This window comes from Nerophis ophidion, linkage group LG08 (genome assembly GCF_033978795.1).
Source record: "Nerophis ophidion isolate RoL-2023_Sa linkage group LG08, RoL_Noph_v1.0, whole genome shotgun sequence".
In the NCBI taxonomy this organism is placed as follows: domain Eukaryota; kingdom Metazoa; phylum Chordata; class Actinopteri; order Syngnathiformes; family Syngnathidae; genus Nerophis; species Nerophis ophidion.
In genome coordinates, this window is record NC_084618.1 from 74,710,092 (window position 1) to 74,730,432 (window position 20,341).

Below are 20,341 nucleotides of genomic sequence, written 5' to 3' on the forward strand. Positions count from 1 at the left end.
TTGTCCTTTCTGTACAATACCACATGAAAGTGGTTGGTTTTTGGCATCTAATTCATCCAGCTTCCATACACTTTACAAGAAAAACATTGGCGGCAAACTCCGTAGCTTGCTTGATTGACATTCACGGCACCCGAGGGTCTTGTGAGATGACGCTGGCTGCTGCCAGTTCATTATTATGAAAAAATGACAGAGAGGAAGGCGATAAACACTTTTTATTTCAACAGACTTTCGCGCCGTCCCTTCCGTCAAAACTCTAAAGGCCGACTGCACATTTCCTATCTTCACAATAAAAGCCCTGCTTCATGCTGCCTGCGCTAACAAAATAAGAGTCTCAGAAAGCTGGCGTGCACAAGTGATGTGCACGCCAGCTTTCTGAGGGATCGCTTGTGCACGCCAGTTTTCCGAGACTCTGTATTTAGTTAGCGCAGGCAGCATGGAGCAGGGCTTTTATTGTGAAGATAGGAAATGTGTAGTCGGCCTTTAGAGTTTTGACGGAAGGTACGGCGCGAGAGTCTGTTGAAATAAAAAGTGTTTCTCGCCTTCCTCTCGGTCATATTTTAATAATAATGATCTTGCAGCAGCCAGCGTCATCTCACAAGACCCTCCGGTACCGTGAATGTCATTTAAGTGACGTCTTGGTGAAGATTGATGATCACTAATTTTTAGGTCTATTTTTTTTAAAAGCCTGGCTCGAGATCGACTGACACACCCCCCGCGGTGGACTGGTAGCTCGCGATCGACGTAATGGGCACCCCTGGTCTATAGTGTTTTGTATATTTCACAGGATTGCTTATTATTTTATTGGATATTAGTCTGTTTATTTCAATCGTTAGATTTTTCCTGTATTACCTCTTGTGTTGTTTATTTTACCCCATATTTGTTCCCACTACCGCACCTTAAATTGGAGTCTTTAATCTCGTTATATGCAAATATAATGACAATAAAGTCCATTCTATTCTGTTCTATCAGGAAAATGGCATAATAGTGGACCTTTAATTACTCTTTGTAACGACAGGTGCTGCATGCTTGAGTTCAACAGACGCTCACAAGTTGGCACGTCACATGGTAGAATGGCACAAATATTTCATCAAGGTCTTGAACAGACAGGACTCGGACTGACAAAATTCAATATCAGAGCTTATTCACTAAAACGATAATCTCATTCCGACGCCTGAGTTGACATCTTAGCGTGCTAACAGGAAGGATGCAAGAACACCAGCAAACGAGATGACGCTGTCGGAATCGTCGCCGCCATGACGCGTCGGTTCGGGGTTGTCGGAAGTGCGGCATAGGCACCCTGAATGGACAAAGAGGTAGACCCGTTTCCCGTAACCGCCAATCCGCCCGCCCGACCGCAGATCGGTGGCTACGGGCAACGTCGTCCTGGCTGCAAGTGAAATCCAAGCCACCCGCCGTGGTCCCGGCTAGTCGGCGTAGAGAATGAAGCCCGAAAAGGTGCTGTACTTGTTGCTGTTGCCGCCGTGGGCCTTTCCCCCGTCCAGTTTGATGAAGACCTCGTCGCCCGCGTCCAGGTGCAGAATGACGTTGTTGCTGGCGTAGTCGTAACTCTGGTCCTGGTCCTGGGCGATTGCGCTGGCCCTCACCTAAGGCGGGGGAAAAACATCGGCATTACAGTTGTGATCAAAATTATTCAACCTCCACACAATTTTGGTGTTTTAGCAAGTTGGACATTTATTCCGTATTTTGTTTATAGTCATATCAAATAAAGATGCATTAAATAGACAAATGCAACTTGAATTACAACATTATATTTTGTAACATACCAAACTGTGTCATTTCTCTTAATATCTCATTGACAAAATGATTCAACCTTTTGAAGATCATAACTCTTAAGAACAGAATTTGTAGATGTGATTAGAACCATAACGAGCAACAATTAAACTGATTGAAAAAGACTGTGACGCTCAGCTTCTTGTAGATGGTCAATGGTGTATTTGCAACATGGTGAAGTCCAGGGAGTGGTCAAAGAAGTCAAGAGAGGAGGTAATTACTATTCATAAGAAAGGATATGGATATAAGAAAATAGCAAAGACATTACACATTCCAAGAGACACAGTCGGGAGCATAATTTGCAAGTTTAAAGCTAAAGGCACAGTGGAAACACTACCTGGGCGTGGTAGAAAGAGGATGCTGTGTGTGTACAGTGGTGAAAAACCCCCGGGTAACAGCTGAGGAACTACAACAGGACATTGCAGAGGGGGGAACGTAGGTTTCGTCCCAGACAGTAAGGCGCGCACTACGAGATGAAGACTTCCATGCCAGAACTCCCAGGCACACCCCACTTCTGACTACCAGGCACAAGAAAATAGACTCCAGTATGCCAAAAATCATCTGGACAAACCCCAAAGGTTTTGGGAAACTGTTCTATGGAGTGATGAGACAAAACTGGAACTCTTTGGGCCTATGAATCAACTTTATGTCTGGAGTAGAAAAAATGAAGCTTACAAAGAGAAGAACACCTTGCCTACTGTTAAGCATGGTGGGGGTCAATCATGCTCTGGGGCTGTTTCTCTGCCTCAGGTACCGGGAATCTCCAGCGCGTTCAAGGCATTATGAATTCTATTTCCTAGCAGGATATATTAGCTGCAAATGTCATGAAGTCAGTGATGAAGCTGAGGCTTGGGAGACGTTGGACCTTCCAACAGGACAAGGATCCCAAACATACCTCCAAATCAACATCAGAGTGGTTGCAGAAGAAGGGCTGGAAGACTCTGGAGTGGCCTTCACAGTCGCCAGACCTAAATCCTCTAGAAAAGCTGTGGTGGGACTTGAAGAAGGCAGTTGCAGCACGCAAGCCCAAGAATATGAATGAACTGGAGGCCTTTGCCCAAGAGGAATGGGCTAAAATACCTGTAGATGGTTGCAAGAAGCTTGTGTCCGGTTATGTATCACGTTTGAAGGATGTCATTACTGCCAAAGGGTGTTCTACTAAGTACTAAAGATGCATGTAACTAGGGGGTTGAATCATTTTGTCAATGAGATATTAAGAAAAATGTCCTTTTTTGGTATTTTGTAAAATACAGTGTTACAATTGAAGTTGCATTTGTCTATTTGACACATCTTTATTTGATATGACTATAAACAAAATACGTAATAAATGTCCAACTTGCTAAAACACCAAAATTGTGTGGGGGTTGAATATTTTTGATCACAACTATAACTCCGGAGTCAGAATCGGAAGTACTTTAATAATCCCCAAGGGGAAATGAAGATTTTCAGCACGATCCCATTCAAGATCAGACAAACATTACAGGGAGACAGAACAGGAATCGCTGACGGGTCTCCCAAATTCTGGCACTCCTTACAAAAAAGGTGAGAAACAGGTATACACTGGGGGGGGGTCCAAGCATACTTGCCAACCTTGAGACTTCCAAATTCATTCTCAAGTATCATCGAAACCTAACGAAAATTTGCATACTAAAAACCAAAAAACCGCATACAGTATTTTGTGTTTTTACGATATTTTTTTACTTTGTTTATTTCTCAAAGTCACCGGAGCGATCTTTTTGATTTGTTTGCCAGTTAATATTATCTTACGTTATAATCAGCAACATGTGTAAACTAGTAATCAAATGACCCATAACTCAAAATTGATCTTCATTATTTTAAGTTACAGGAAGTTAATATATTAATACTGAGAAACACTGATCATTATTTGTTGTTTTTACGTTTTTTTCAGTTTTTAGCGAGAAAGCTCTTCTTGATTTTTACGCAGTTATTGTGTAACCAATTTATACGGACATTGTATGCTAAAATCTGCAAAACGATTGTACCATTTTCCGAGTTAGTCACAAACCTTTTGACAGAATGAGCTTAAAATTATGTTTGCTTCTAAAGTTATCGGAATTTAGCGTACTTGTTAGTGTACTAGTACAGAAAATTAATAATCGTACTATACATCGATTTTACGTTATCTTAGGTTTTGCCTCAAAACCGAGATTTGTTCGGCGGTTATAACTAGGTTACATGGAGGTGTCATGCTAAAATCTGCAAAATGTGTCAACTATTGGCCAAGTAAGTTACAAACCTTTTGACGATGTCAACCTAAAAATTGTCTTTATCTTTTCCGGAGTTACTGTACAGTACTGTACTGTACTGTACATTTTGCAGGTGTATACCTGTAAAGTTAGCAAAAAAGCTAGCATGTGAAAATGTTAAATGTAACGTATCAAATACCAAACTATATTACTGAGAAGTGTGTACCTGAAAGTTTTGCAAAAAAAAAAAACTAGTATACTAATGTTAACATGCTAACAGGTCTCATTTGTCCAGTAACAAAATGTTTGCCACTAAGGTGTATACCTGCAAAATGAGCAAAAAAAGTTAGCATGCTAATGTTAGCATGTGAAAATGCTAAATGTAACGTGTCAAATACCAAACTATATTATCCATCCATCCATTTTTCTAACGCTTATTCCCTTTGGGGTCGCGGGGGGCGCTGGTGCCTATCTCAGCTACAATCGGGCGGGAGGCGGGGTACACCCTGGACAAGTCGCCACCTCATCGCAGTAAAAAAAAATAGTACACCTATGTTAACATGCTAACAGGTATCATTCGTGCAGTAAAAAAATGTTTGCTTATAAGGTGTATACCTGCAAAATTTGCAAAAAAAGCTACCATGCTAATGTTAGCATGCGAAAATGTTAAATATAACTTGTCAAATACCAAACTATATTACTCTGAAGTGGTGTACCTGAAAGATTTGTTATATAAAAATAAAATTGTATACTAACATTAACATGCTAACAGGTATTTGTCCAGCAACAAAATGTTTGCAGCTAAGGTGTATACTTGCAAAATGAGCAAATAAAAGCTAGCATGCTAATGTTAGCATGCGAAAATGCTGAATGTAATGTGTCAAATACCAAACTATATTACTCTGAAAGATTTGCTAAAAAACAACAACAACTAGTATACTAATTTTAACATGCTAACAGGTATCAAAACTGCTCAGTGGCCTTGTGGTTAGAGTGTCCGCCCTGAGATCGGTAGGTTGTGAGTTCAAATCCCGCCCGAGTCATAGCAAAGACTACAAAAATGTAACACATTAACTCCCTGCTTGGCACTCAGCGTTAAGAGTTAGAATTGGGGTTAGATCACCAAAAATGATTCCCGAGCGCGGCCACCGCTGCTGCTCACTGCTCCCCTCACCTCCCAGGGGAAAATGCAGAGAGTAACTGTGACTCTCAGTGGTACTTTGACTTTTTTAACCTTAATATACAGTTATTGTGATTGGTTGTGGTGGTTATTTTGTCACTTACAATACATATTAATATTTAATCTAATAAAAAATATGATCCATCCATTTTCTACCGCTTGTCCCTTTTGGGGGTAGCTGCATTCGGTATATTTTGGGGACCTGTTTGATATTTTTAATAATTGTTTAATATTCTGTTTTTGGGCTAGGGAGTGTATCAAAAAGGGGCATTTGCACAGCATGGCGTGGCTCCCAATGACTCGTTTTTGAGACGTTCGTAGCAAGATACCAGACAGTGTAAATCAGGGATGGCAAACTTACAGCCCGAGGGCCAGATCAGGTTTTATCTGGCCCACCGGATGAGTTTTCTAAGGATAAAAATGAGCCGGAATTTTTGAATGAAAGAAACTGCTGTTCTAAATGTATCCACTAGATGTCACAATACCAATTATTTGTATCTTTGTAGATGATGCTATATATGTACAAAAACTGTAACGACCTGGTCGCATCGTGGTGCGGATTTCGTTCTCCCAGGGATGCAGACGGGCTTCGGACACAGCGTGCAGGTAGGACAAATGATTTATTAAGAAATAAATCAGACTTTGACAAAACTAAAAGAGCTAGCATGAGAGCTAGGAAACAAATAGCCTAGCGTGGAAGCGAGCAGGAAAACAGAAGTTGTTGTACGAAAACAAATTACGAAGCCAGGCAGACTGACGGGAGAAGGCAGGCTTAAATAATGACAGTGATTACAAAACAGGTGTGCGTCCGGAACAAGCGGCAGGGGAAAATAATGAGTAACTATGGAAACCAACTGAGAGGTGCACAAGCAGGAACCGAAGGAATCCAAAACCAACAGAAAACACAAAAAGACTCAAAAGTCTAAATTATAATATGATCCGGGCAGCGGATCATAACATAAACCACATGATATATAGGAAAATGAGCAAACTACATAAATAACATCCTGTTTAATTTTTTTATTTTGTTAGATTGAAAATGAACACTTATGAGTTGACTGAATTAATTCTGAATGTATAAATAGAGACAAATAAAGGTAGAATACTATCAACCGCAACATGTAAGAGTAAAAAGAAAAGCCAACAACTTTATGATTTGTACATTTTCAGAATGTGCTTGTTTTATTTTTAAACAAAGAAAACCATCTGAGCTTGTCTTTATTTTTAAGTTATCGTGCCGTGATTTTACCAGTCTGGCCCACTTGGGGGTAGATTTTTCCTCCATGTATCTAAAATGAGTTTGACACCCCTGCTCTGAAACAAAGTTTGTCGTCTTTCGGGTTTGAACCGGTCACAACCGGGGGCCACGTTGTGACGTGTCGCCGAGTCGCGGGCCGCGGAATGTGCACACGTACGCAGTCTGGCAGCCTGCCACTGTGTGTTGTTGTTATTCTGGGCTAAACACCGAGTCGCAGCTCGGGATCACGACACACATGAACGCATGACTTGGCGCGCTGGTGGGTTCATGCTCCTGTGACTCCATGTCCCGCTCGGTGGCCTTGTGGTTAGCGTGTCCGCCCTGAGATCGGTAGGTCGTGAGTTCGAACTCCGACCGAGTCATACCAAAGATTATAAAAATGGGAGCCATTACCTCCCTTCTTGGCACTCAGCATCAAGGGTTGGAATTGGGGGTTAAATCACCCAAAAATATTCCCGAGCATGCTAATGTTACCATGCAAAAATGCTAAATGTTACGTGTCGAATACCAAACTATATTACTTTGAAGTGAGTACCTGAAAGATTTGCTAAAAAAAAAAAATACTGTATTAATGTTAACATGTTATCATTCGTCCAGTAACAAAATGTTTGCCCGCTAAGGTGTATACCTGCAAAATGAGCAAAAAAGCTAGCCTGCTAATGTTAGCATGCGAAAATTTTTATATGTAACGTGTCAAATACCAAACTATATTACTTTGAAGTGAGTACCTGAAAGATTTGCTAAAAAAAAAAAATACTGTATTAATGTTAACATGTTATCATTCGTCCAGTAACAAAATGTTTGCCCGCTAAGGTGTATACCTGCAAAATGAGCAAAAAAGCTAGCCTGCTAATGTTAGCATGCGAAAATTTTTATATGTAACGTGTCAAATACCTAACTATATTACTCTGAAGTGGTGTACCTAAAATTTGCTAAAAAACAAACAAAAAAAAAACTAGTATACTAACGTTAACATGCTAACAGGTCTTATTCGCCCAGTAACAAAATGTTTCCCGCTAAGGTGTATACCTGCAAAATGAACAAAAAAGCTAGCCTGCTAATGTTAGCATGCGAAAATTTTATATGTAACGTGTCAAATACCTAACTATATTACTTTGAAGTGAGTACCTGAAAGATTTGCTAAAAAAAAAAACTACTGTATTAATGTTAACATGTTATCATTCGTCCAGTAACAAAATGTTTGCCCGCTAAGGTGTATACCTGCAAAATGAGCAAAAAAGCTAGCCTGCTAATGTTAGCATGCGAAAATTTTATATGTAACGTGTCAAATACCTAACTATATTACTCTGAAGTGGTGTACCTAAAATTTGCTAAAAAACAAACAAAAAAAAACTAGTATACTAACGTTAACATGCTAACAGGTCTTATTCGCCCAGTAACAAAATGTTTGCCCGCTAAGGTGTATACCTGCAAAATGAGCAAAAAAGCTAACCTGCTAATGTTAGCATGCGAAAATTTTATATGTAATGTGTCAAATACCTAACTATATTACTTTGAAGTGAGTACCTGAAAGATTTGCTAAAAAAAAAAATACTGTATTAATGTTAACATGTTATCATTCGTCCAGTGACAAAATGTTTGCCCGCTAAGGTGTATACCTGCAAAATGAGCAAAAAAGCTAGCCTGCTAATGTTAGCATGCGAAAATTTTATATGTAACGTGTCAAATACCTAACTATATTACTTTGAAGTGAGTACCTGAAAGATTTGCTAAAAAAAAAATACTGTATTAATGTTAACATGTTATCATTCGTCCAGTAACAAAATGTTTGCCCGCTAAGGTGCATACCTGCAAAATGAGCAAAAAAGCTAGCCTGCTAATGTTAGCATGCGAAAATTTTTATATGTAACGTGTCAAATACCTAACTATATTACTCTGAAGTGGTGTACCTAAAATTAGCTAAAAAACAAACAAAAAAAAACTAGTATACTAACGTTAACATGCTAACAGGTCTTATTCGCCCAGTAACAAAATATTTGCCCGCTAAGGTGTATACCTGCAAAATGAGCAAAAAAGCTAGCCTGCTAATGTTAGCATGCGAAAATTTTATATGTAACGTGTCAAATACCTAACTATATTACTCTGAAGTGGTGTACCTAAAATTTGCTAAAAAAAAAACTAGTATACTAACGTTAACATGCTAACAGGTCTTATTCGCCCAGTAACAAAATGTTTCCCGCTAAGGTGTATACCTGCAAAATGAGCAAAAAAGCTATCATGCTAATGTTAGCATGCGAAAATGTTAAATGTAACGTGTCAAATACCAGACTATAGTACTCTGACCTGAAAGATTTGAAAAAATATATATATATATTAATGTTAACATGCTAACAGGTATCATTCGTCCAGTAACAAAATGTTTGCCACTAAGTTTTATACCTGCAAAATGATCAAAAAAGCTAGCATGCTAATGTTAGCATGTGAAAATGTTAAATTTAACATGTAAAATATCAAACTACAGTATATTACTCTGAAGTGTGTACCTAAAAGATTTGCTGGGAAAAAAAAACTAGTATACTAATTTAACATGCTAACAGGTATCATTCGTCCAGTAACAAAATGTTTCCTGCTAAGGTTTAAACCTGCAAAATGAACAAAAAAGCTAGCATGCTAATGTTAGCATGTGAAAATGTTAAATTTAACAAGTAAAATACCAAACTACAGTATATTACTCTGAAGTGTGTACCTGAAAGATTTGCTGGAAAAAAAAAACTACTATACTAATGTTGACATGCTAACAGGTATCATTCGTCCAGTCACAAAATGTTTGCTGCTCAGGTTTATACCTGCAAAATAAGCAGAAAAGCTAGCATGCAAAAATGTTAAATGTAACGTGTGAAATACCAAACTATATTACTTTGAAGTGGTGTGCCTAAAAGATTTGCAACAAAAAAAATGGTATACCAATGCTAACATGCTAACAGGTATCATTTGTCCAGTAACAAAATGTTTGCCGCTCAGGTTTATACCTGCAAAATGAGCAAAAAAGATAGCATGCTAATGTTAACATGCAAAAAGTGTTAAATGTAACGTGTCAAATACTCTGAAGTGGTGTACCTGAAAGATTTGTTAAAAAAAATAGTTTACTAATGTTAACATGCTAACAGGTATCATTCGTCCAGTGACAAAATATTTTCCGCTAAGGTGTACACCTGTAAAATGAGCAAAAAAGCTAGAATGCTAATGTTAGCATGCAAAAATGTTATAGGTAACGTGTCAAATATCAAACTATATTACTCTGAAGTGGTGTACCTATAATTTGCTAAAAAAAACAAAAACCTAGTATACTAACGTTAACATGCTAACAGGTCTTATTCGCCCTGTAACAAAATGTTTCCCGCTGAGGTGTATACCTGCAAATTGAGCAAAAAAGCTATCATGCTAATGTTAGCATGCGAAAATGTTAAATGTAACGTGTCAAAAAAGCTAGCATGCTAATTTTAGCATGCAAAAATTTAAAATTTAACGTGTCAAATAGCAATACTATGTTACTCTAAAGTGGTGCGACAGAAATATTTGAAAATAAAAATAGTATAACAACGTTAACATGCTAACAGGTATCATTCGTCCAGTGACAAAATATTTTCCGTTAAGGTGTATACCTGTGAACTGAGCAAAAAAGCTAGCATGCTAATGTTCGCATGTAAGAATTTTATATGTAACGTGTCAAATACCAAACTATATTACCTGGAAGTGGTGTACCTGAAAGCGTTTCTAAAAGAACAACTAGTATACTAATGTCAACATGCTAACAGGTATCATTTGTCTAGTAACAAAATGTTTGTCGCTAGGGTTTATACCTGCAAAATGAGCAAAAAAGCTAGCATGCTAATAGTAGCATGCGAAAATTTTCTATGAAACATGTCTAATACCAAACTATATTACCTGGAAGTGGTGTACCTAAAAGATTTGCACAAAACAAAAAAATAGTATACCAATGTTAACGTGCTAACGGGTATCATTCGTCCAGGAGCAAAATGTTTGCCGCTAAGGATTATACCTGCAAAATGAGAAAAAATTAGCATGCTAATGTTAGCATGCGAAAATGTTAAATGTAACATGTCAAATACCAAACTATACAACTCTAAAGTGTTGTACTTTGCTAAAAAAAAAAAAAAAAAAAAAATTGTATACAAACTTTAAAATGCAAACAGGTATCTTTCGTCCAGTAACAAAATGTTTGCCGCTAAGGTGTATACCTGCAAAATAAGCAGAAAAGCTAGCATGCTAATGTTATCATGCGAAAATGTTAAATGTAACTTGTCAAATACCAAACTATATTACTTTGAAGTGGTGTACCTAAAATTTTCTATAAAAAAAAAAATAAACTAGTATACTAACGTTAAAATGCAAACAGGTATCTTTCGTCCAGTAACAAAATGTTTGCCCCTAAGGTGTATACCTGCAAAATAGGCAAAAATTCTAGCATGCTAATGTTAGCATGCACAAATGTTATGTGTAACGTGTCAAATACCAAAGTATATTACTCTGAAGTGATGTCCCTAAAATGTTCTAAAAAAAAAAAAAACTAGTATACTAACGTTAAAATGCAAACAGGTATCTTTCGTCCAGTAACAAAATGTTTGCCGCTAAGGTGTATACCTGCAAAATAAGCATAAAAGCTAGCATGCGAAAATGTTAAATGTAACGTGTCAAATACCAAAATATATTACTTTGAAGTGGTGTGCCTAAAAGATTTGCCAAAAAAAAAATAATAATATACCAATGTTAACATGCTAACAGGTATCATTCGTCTAGGAACAAAATGTTTCCCGCTAAGGTGTATACCTGCCAAATGAGCAAAAAAGCTAGCATGCTAATGTTAGCATGCAAAAATTTTATACGTAACGTGTCAAATACCAAACTATATTACTCTGAAGTGGTGTACCTAAAATGTTCTAAAAAAACAACTAGTATCTTTCGTCCAGTAACAAAATGTTTGCCGCTAAGGTGTATACCTGCAAAATAAGCAGAAAAGCTAGCATGCTAATGTTAGCATGCGAAAATGTTAAATGTAACTTGTCAAATACCAAACTATATTACTTTGAAGTGGTGTACCTAAAAAAAATTTAAAAAGACAAAAAACTAGTATACTAACGTTTAAATGCAAACAGGTATCTTTCGTCCAGTAACAAAATGTTTGCCGCTAGGGATTATATCTGCAAAATGAGAAAAAAAAGCTAGCATGCTAATGTTAGCATGCGAAAATGTTAAATGGAACATGTCAAATACCAAACTATATTACTCTGGAAGTGGTGTACCTGAAAGATTTTCTAAAAGAACAACTAGTATACTAATGTCAACATGCTAACAAATATCATTTGTCCAGTAACAAAAAGTTTGCCGCTAGGGTTTATACCTGCAAAATGAGTAAAAAAGCTAGTATGGTAATGTTAGCATGCGAAAATTTTGTATGAAACATGTCAAATACCAAACTATATTACCTGGAAGTGGTGTACCTAAAAGATTTGCAAAAAACAAAAAAATAGTATACCAATGTTAACGTGCTAACGGGTATCATTTGTCCAGGAGCAAAATGTTTGCCGCTAAGGATTGTACCTGCAAAATGAGAAAAAATTAGCATGCTAATCTTAGCATGCGAAAATGTTAAATGTAACATGTCAAATACCAAACTATATAACTCTGAAGTGTTGTACTTTGCTAAAAAAAAAAAAAAATTGTATACAAACTTTAAAATGCAAACAGGTATCTTTCGTCCAGTAACAAAATGTTTGCCGCTAAGGTGTATACGTACAAAATAAGCAGAAAAGCAAGCATGCTAATGTTAGCATGCAAAAATTTTATATGCAACGTGTTAAATACCAAACTATATAACTCTGAAGTGGTGTACCTAAAATTTTCTACAAAAAAACAAACTAGTATACTAACGTTAAAATGCAAACAGGTATCTTTCGTCCAGTAACAAAATGTTTGCCCCTAAAGTGTATACCTTCAAAATAAGCATAAAAGCTAGCATGCTTATGTTAACATGCGAAAATGTTAGATGTAACTTGTCAAATACCAACCTATATTATTTTGAAGTCGTATACCTAAAATTTTCTAAAAAAAAAACAAAAAACTAGTATACTAACGTTAAAATGCAAACAGGTATCTTTCGTCCAGTAACAAAATGTTTGCCCCTAAGGTGTATACCTGCAAAATAAGCAAAAATTCTAGCATGCTGATGTTAGCATGCAAAAATGTTATGTGTAACGTGTCAAATACCAAAGTATATTACTCTGAAGTGGTGTCCCTAAAATGTTCTAAAAAAAAACAAACTAGTATACTAACGTTAAAATGCAAACAGGTATCTTTCGTCCAGTAACAAAATGTTTGCCGCTAAGGTGTATACCTGCAAAATAAGCAGAAAAGCTAGCATGCGAAAATGTTAAATGTAACGTGTCAAATACCAAAATATATTACTTTGAAGTGGTGTGCCTAAAAGATTTGCCAAAAAAATAATAATAATATACCAATGTTAGCATGCTAACAGGTATCATTCGTCTAGGAACAAAATGTTTTCCGCTAGGGTGTATACCTTCAAAATGAGCAAAAAAGCTAGCATGCTAATGTTAGCATGCAAAAATTTTATACTTAACGTGTCAAATACCAAACTGTATTACTCTGAAGTGGTGTACCTAAAATGTTCTAAAAAAACAACTAGTATCTTTCGTCCAGTAACAAAATGTTTGCCGCTAAGGTGTATACCTGCAAAATAAGCAGAAAAGATAGCATGCTAATGTTAGCTTGCGAAAATGTTAAATGTAACGTGTCAAATACCAAACTATATTACTTCGAAGTGGTGTACCTAAAATTTTCTAAAAAAGAATTCAAACTAGTATACTAATGTTAAAATGCAAACAGGTATCTTTCGTCCAGGAACAAAATGTTTGCCGCTAGGGATTATATCTGCAAAATGAGAAAAAAAAGCTCGCATGCTAATGTTAGCATGCGAAAATGTTAAATGTAACATGTCAAATACCAAACTGTATTACTCTGGAAGTGGTGTACCTGAAAGATTTTCTAAAAGAACAACTAGTATACTAATGTCAACATGCTAACAGGTATTATTTGTCCAGTAACAAAATGTTTGCCGCTAGGGTTTATACCTGCAAAATGAGTAAAAAAGCTAGTATGGTAATGTTAGCATGCGAAAATTTTGTATGAAACATGTCAAATACCAAACTATATTACCTGGAAGTGGTGTACCTAAAAGATTTGCAAAAAAAAATAAAAAAAAGTATACCAATGTTAACATGCTAACAGGTATCATTCGTCCAGGAACAAAATGTTTGCCGCTAAGGATTATACCTGCAAAATGAGAACAAAAATTAGCCTGCTAATGTTAGCTTGCGAAAATGTTGAATGTAACATGTCAAATACCAAACCGTATTACTCTGAAGTACTGTACCTAAAATTTTCAACAACAAAAAAAACTAGTATACAAATGTTAAATTGCAAACAGGTATCTTTTGTCCAGTAACAAAATGTTTGCTGCTAAGGTGTATACCTGCAAAATGAGCAAAAAAAACTAGCATGCTAATGTTAGCATGCAAAAATTTTATATGAACGTGTCAAATACCAAACTATATTACTCTAAAGTGGTGTACCTAAAATTTTCTAAAAACAAAAACAAAACTAGTATACTAACGTTAAAATGCAAACAGGTATCTTTCGTCCAAGAACAAAATGTTTGCCGCTAAGGTGTATACCTGGAAAATAAGCAAAAGATCTAGCATGCTAATGTTAGCATGCAAACATTTTATGTGTAACGTGTCAAATACCAAACTATATTACTCTAAAGTGGTGTACCTAAAATTTTCTAAAAACAAAACTAGTATACTAACGTTAAAATGCAAACAGGTATCTTTCGTCCAGGAACAAAATGTTTGCCGCTAAGGTGTATACCTGGAAAATAAGCAAAAAATCTACCATGCTAATGTTAGCATGCAAAAATGTTATATATAACGTGTTAAATACCAAACTATAATAATCTGAAGTGATGTCCCTAAAATGTTCTAAAAAAAAACAAACTAGTATACTAACGTTAAAATGCAAACAGGTATCTTTCGTCCAGTAACAAAATGTTTGCCGCTAAGGTGTATACCTGCAAAATAAGCAGAAAAGCTAGCATGCGAAAATGTTAAATGTAACGTGTCAAATACCAAACTATATTACTTTGAAGTGGTGTGCCTAAAAGATTTGCCAAAAAAAATAATAATAATATACCAATGTTAACATGCTAACAGGTATCATTCGTCTAGGAACAAAATGTTTTCCGCTAAGGTGTATACCTGCAAAATGAGCAAAAAAGCTAGCATGCTAATGTTAACATGCAAAAATTTTATACTTAACGTGTCAAATACCAAACTGTATTACTCTGAAGTGGTGTAACTAAAATGTTCTAAAAAAAACAATTAGTATCTTTCGTCCAGTAACAAAATGTTTGCCGTTAAGGTGTATACCTGCAAAATAAGCAGAAAAGCTAGCATGCTAATGTTAGCATGCGAAAATGTTAAATGTAACTTGTCAAATACCAAACTATATTACTTTGAAGTGGTGTACCTAAAATTTTCTGAAAAAAACAAAACAAACTAGTATAGTAACGTTAAAATGCAAACTGGTATCTTTCGTCCAGGCACAAAATGTTTGCCGCTTAGGATTATATCTGCAAAATGAGAAAAAAAGCTAGCATGCTAATAGTAGCATGCGAAAATGTTAAATGTAACATGTCAAACACCAAACTATATTACTCTGGAAGTGGTGTACCTGAAAGATTTTCTAAAAGAACAACTAGTATACTAATGTCAACATGCTAACAAATATCATTTGTCCAGTAACAAAATGTTTGCCGCTAGGGTTTGTACCTGCAAAATTAGTAAAAAAGCCAGCATGCTAATGTTAAAAGATTTGCAAAAAAAAAAAAATAGTATACCAATGTTAACATGCTAACAGGTATCATTCATCAAAATGTTTGCCGCTAAGGATTATACCTGCAAAATGAGAACAAAAATTAGCCTGCTAATGTTAGCATGCGAAAATGTTGAATGTAACATGTCAAATACCAAACTTTATTACTCTGAAGTGCTGTACCTAAAATTTTCAACAACAAAAAAAAACTAGTATACAAACGTTAAAATGCAAACAGGTATCTTTCGTCCAGTAACAAAATGTTTGCCGCTAAGGTGTACACCTGGAAAATAAGCAAAAAAATCTACAATGCTAATGTTAGCATGCAAAAATGTTATATGTAACGTGTTAAATACCAAACTATATTACTCTGAAGTGGTGTACCTAAAATTTTCTAAAAAAAAAAACAAACAAACTAGTATACTAGCGTTAAAATGCAAACTGGTATCTTTCGTCCAGGAATAAAATGTTTGCCGCTAAGGTGTATACCTGGAAAATAAGCAAAAAAATCTACAATGCTAATGTTAGCATGCAAAAATGTTATATGTAACGTGTTAAATACCAAACTATATTACTCTGAAGTGGTGTACCTAAAATTTTCTAAAAAAACTAAACAAACAAACTAGTATACTAACGTTAAAAAGCAAACTGGTATCTTTCGTCCAGGAACAAAATGTTTGCCGCTAAGGTGTATACCTGGAAAATAAGCAAAAAAGCTAGCATGCTAATATTAGTATGCAAAAATTTTATATGTAACGTGTCAAATACCAAACTATATTACTCTGAAGTAGTGTACCTAAAATTTTCTAAAAAAAAAACAAACAAACTAGTATACTAGCGTTAAAATGCAAACTGGTATCTTTCGTCCAGGAATAAAATGTTTGCCGCTAAGGTGTATACCTGGAAAATAAGCAAAAAAATCTACAATGCTAATGTTAGCATGCAAAAATGTTATATGTAACGTGTTAAATACCAAACTATATTACTCTGAAGTGGTGTACCTAAAATTTTCTAAAAAAACAAAACAAACAAACTAGTATACTAACGTTAAAAAGCAAACTGGTATCTTTCGTCCAGGAACAAAATGTTTGCCGCTAGGGATTATATCTGCAAAATGAGAAAAAAAGCTCGCATGCTAATGTTAGCATGCGAAAATGTTAAATGTAACATGTCAAATACCAAACTTTATTACTCTGAAGTGGTGTACCTGAAAGATTGCCTAAAAAAAACAAACTAGTATACTAATTTTAACATGCTAACAGGTAGCATTTGCTAACCGGTATCAAAACTGCTCAGTTGCCTTGTGTTTAGAGTGTCTGCCCTGAGATCGGTAGGTCGTGAGTTCAAACCCCGGCCAAGTCATACCGAAGACCTATAAAAATGGGAGCCATTACCTCCCTGCTTGGCACTCAGCATCAAGGGTTGAAATTGGGGGTTAAATCACCAAAATGATTCCCAAGCGTGGCCACCGCTGCTGCTCACTGCTCTCCTCCCCTCCCAGGGGTTAGAACAAGGGAATGGAGAATAATTTCAGCACACCTAGTGTGTGTGTGTGTGTGTGTGTGTGACTATCAGTGGTAGTTTAACTTTAAAGGAAGTTGTTCACCCACCAGACCGTTCTTGATGAGGTCCGCCCACATGCTGGTGCCGTCCCCGCCCCTCATCAGAACGTTGTACATGAAAAAGTAGGTGCCGGGGATCTTGCAGGTGAACTTCCCCGAGGCGCCCTCGTAGTTTCCCCCGATGTTGGTCACCACGTCGTCGAAGCGGAGGATGTCGTAACCTTCCTGCGGGTTCCGGAGTCCCGCGTAAAAAGCCACCCGGGGCGTGGTGGTGTAGGTGGTGGTGCTGACCGAGCCTTTTCCCCCGAATCCGAGAATCCCCTTCCGGACCACGTCCATGGCATCCCCGGGGGGCCCTATGGGCCCCGGAGGACCTGGTTCTCCAGGCGGGCCCGGGGGTCCGGGGTTGCCGGGGCGTCCGTGTCTGCCGGGGGAGCCGTGAGCGCCGTAGGTGTGCAACGGCGGTCCGATGCTGTGCTCGGCCAAACCGGCTTCCACCTGTAGCTCGGCGGTGACGGGCTCCCCCGTGCCCGCCGTGGGGAAGGGGTCGCACACCATGCGGCACGTCCCCAGCATCTCGTAGCGGCCGGCGCCGTCCTCGCCGCCGCCCGACCCCACGGAGCTGACCAGCACGGGGATGATGACCACCAGGACCAGGACCAGCATGACCCCCACTGCGGCCGCCACCAGGGTCTTGCGCCCGATGCTCAGCCGGGGGAGGGGCGGCACTGCCAGCGTGGAGCTCTCCAAGGCGGGAATGGTGGCTGCCGGGGCGGGCGGTCAAAGAACGGCGGGCGCGCAGACGATGCTCGGAGAGAGCCGGGAGGATTGTGTGAGTGAGTGATGGGAGAGTCCGGAGAGGGGGAAGAAAGGAGAGAGAGTGAGGAGGAGGAGGAGGAGGAGGAGTGAGGGGAGGAGAGAGCAACGTGAGTCAGGCCTGAGGGCAGCGCTTGTGGACGTCTCTTCCATTGTCTTCTTCCTATATATACAAAAAATAATAATAATTAACCCCTTGTACTTTATATTAGTGACTTTAATCCTGCTTTTCAACTTATTAGTACTTACTGGAAATAAGAAGTTCCTGGAGTAGAAGCATGTGATTTTTATCAGCCAATATAAGAAGAATGCAAATGAGAATTATAAAAAAAAACTGGTTGATTAAATACTTTATTTGTATAGCACTTTTCACTGATAAAGTGTGAAGTGGATTACAGACCCCGTTTCCATATGAGTTGGGAAATGGTGTTAGATGTAAATATAAACAGAATACAATCATTTGCAAATAATTTTCAACCCATATTCAGTTGAATATGCTACAAAGACAACATATTTGATGTTCAAACTGATCAACTTTAGAATTTGATGCCAGCAACACGTGACAAATAAGTCGGGAAAGGTGGCAATACATACTGATAAAGTTGAGGAATGCTCATCGAACACTTATATGGAACATCCCACAGGTGTGCAGGCTAATTGGGAACAGGTGGGTGCCATGATTGGGTATAAAAGCAGCTTCCATGAAATGCTAAGTAATTCACAAACAAGGATGGGGCGAGGGTCACCACTTTGTAAGCAAATTGTCGAACAGTTTTAGAACAACATTTCTCAACGAGCTATTGCAAGGAATTTAGGGATTTTACCATCTACACTCCGTAAAATCATCAAAAGGTTCCGAGAATCTGGAGAAATAACTGCACGTAAGCCATGATATTACGGACTTTTGATCCCTCAGGCGGTACTGCATCAAAAACCCTCATCAGCGTGTAAAGGATATCACCACATGGGCTCAGGAACACTTCATAAAAACACTGTCAGTAACTACAGTTGGTCCCTACATCTGTAAGTGCAAATTAAATCTCTACTATGCAAGGCCAAACCCATTTATCAACAACACCCTGACATTCCGTCAGCTTCGCTGGGCCCGAGCTCATCTAAGATGGACTGATGCAAATTGGAAAGGTGTTCTGTGTTCTGACGAGTCCACATTTCAAATTATATTTGGAAAAAGAGGACGTGGTGTCCTCCGGAACAAAGAGGAAAATAACCATCCAGATTGTTATAGGCGCAAAGTTCAAAAGCCAGCATCTGTGATGGTATGGGGGTGTATTAGTGCCCAAGGCATGGTAACTTACACATCTGTGAAGGCACCATTAATGCTGAAAGGTACATACAGGTTTTGGAGCAACATATGTTGTCATCCAAGCAACGTTATGGACGCCCCTGCTTATTTCAGCAAGACAATGCCAAGCCACGTGTTACAACAGCGTAGCTTCATAGTAAAAGAGTGCGGGTACTTTCCTGGCCCGCCTGCAGTCCAGACCTGTCTCCCATCGAAAATGTGTGTCGCATTATGAAGCCTAAAATACGACAAGACACCGGACTGTTGAACGACTGAAGCTCTACATCAAGCCAGAATGGGAAAGAATTCCACTTTCAAAGCTTCAACAATTAGTTTCCTCAGTTCCCAAACGTTTATTGAGTGTTGTTAAAAGAAAAGGTGATGTAACACAGTGGTGAACATGCCCTTTCCCAACTACTTTGGCACGTGTTGCAGCCATGAAATTCTAAGTTAATTATTATTTGCAAAAAAAAAAAAAAAATTGGGGGAGTTTGAACATCAAATATGTTGTCTTTGTAGTGCATTCAATTGAATATGGGTTGAATAGGATTTGCAAATCATTGTATTCCGTTTATATTTACATCTAACACAATTTCCCAACTCATATGGAAACAGGGTTTGTATATAGCACGTTTCTCTAGTGACTTAAAGTGGTTTACATTGTGAAACCCAATATCTGAGTTACATTTTTAAAGCAGTGTGGAGGGTAGTGGGGGGGTAAAGTGCCTAGGGTGGCAGAAGCGGGGATTGAACCTGGAACCCTCAAGTTGCTGGCACGGCCACTCAACCAACCGAGAGACGCCGCCCCAATGAAAAAGCAGGAATACGCACACACACACACACACACACACACACACACACACACACAAACAAACAAAAGAAATAAAATATATTTAAAAATACATTAAAAAAAAAAATCCATCCATCCATCCCATTTTTTACCGCTTGTCCCGTTCGGAGTCGCGGGGGGTCGCTGGAGCCTATCTCGGCTGAGTTCGGGCGGAAGGCGGAGTACACCCTGGACAAGTCGCCACCTCATCGTAGAAAAATAAAATAAGATATGTATATATATAATATATATATATATATATATATATATATATACACACATATATATATACATATATTTAAAATCCATCCTTACATTAAAAAAAAAATATCCATCCATTTTTCTACCGCTTGTCTTGTTTGGGGTCGCCGGGTGGTGCTGGAGCCTATCTCAGCTGCGTTCGGGCGGAAGGCAGGTTACACCCTGGACAAGTCGCCACCTCATCATAGAAAAAATAAATAAAA

At 38.0% G+C, this 20,341-nt stretch overlaps 1 protein-coding gene across 1 annotated transcript; it reads right to left on the bottom strand.

Annotated features, from left to right (window-relative positions):
* Positions 1-561: 561 nt before the first annotated feature.
* LOC133557130 (C1q-related factor-like) lies at positions 562-17,756 on the bottom strand. Its single transcript, XM_061907374.1, has 2 exons — positions 16,978-17,756; positions 562-1,604 (listed from the first exon to the last, which is right to left on the bottom strand). The coding sequence occupies exons 1-2, from the start codon at positions 17,593-17,595 to the stop codon at positions 1,425-1,427; spliced, it is 798 nt and encodes a 265-aa protein (XP_061763358.1). The 5' UTR covers positions 17,596-17,756; the 3' UTR covers positions 562-1,424.
* Positions 17,757-20,341: the final 2,585 nt, after the last annotated feature.

Bases quoted from the DNA above. Each gene is read 5' to 3' on its own strand.
- LOC133557130 (XM_061907374.1), bottom strand. From the start codon at position 17,595: ATGCTGGTCCTGGTCCTGGTGGTCATCATCCCCGTGCTGGTCAGCTCC. The intron at 1,605-16,977 runs GTGGGTGAACAA...CCCCCGCCTTAG, and splicing joins ACCTCATCAAGAACGGTCTG to GTGAGGGCCAGCGCAATCGC.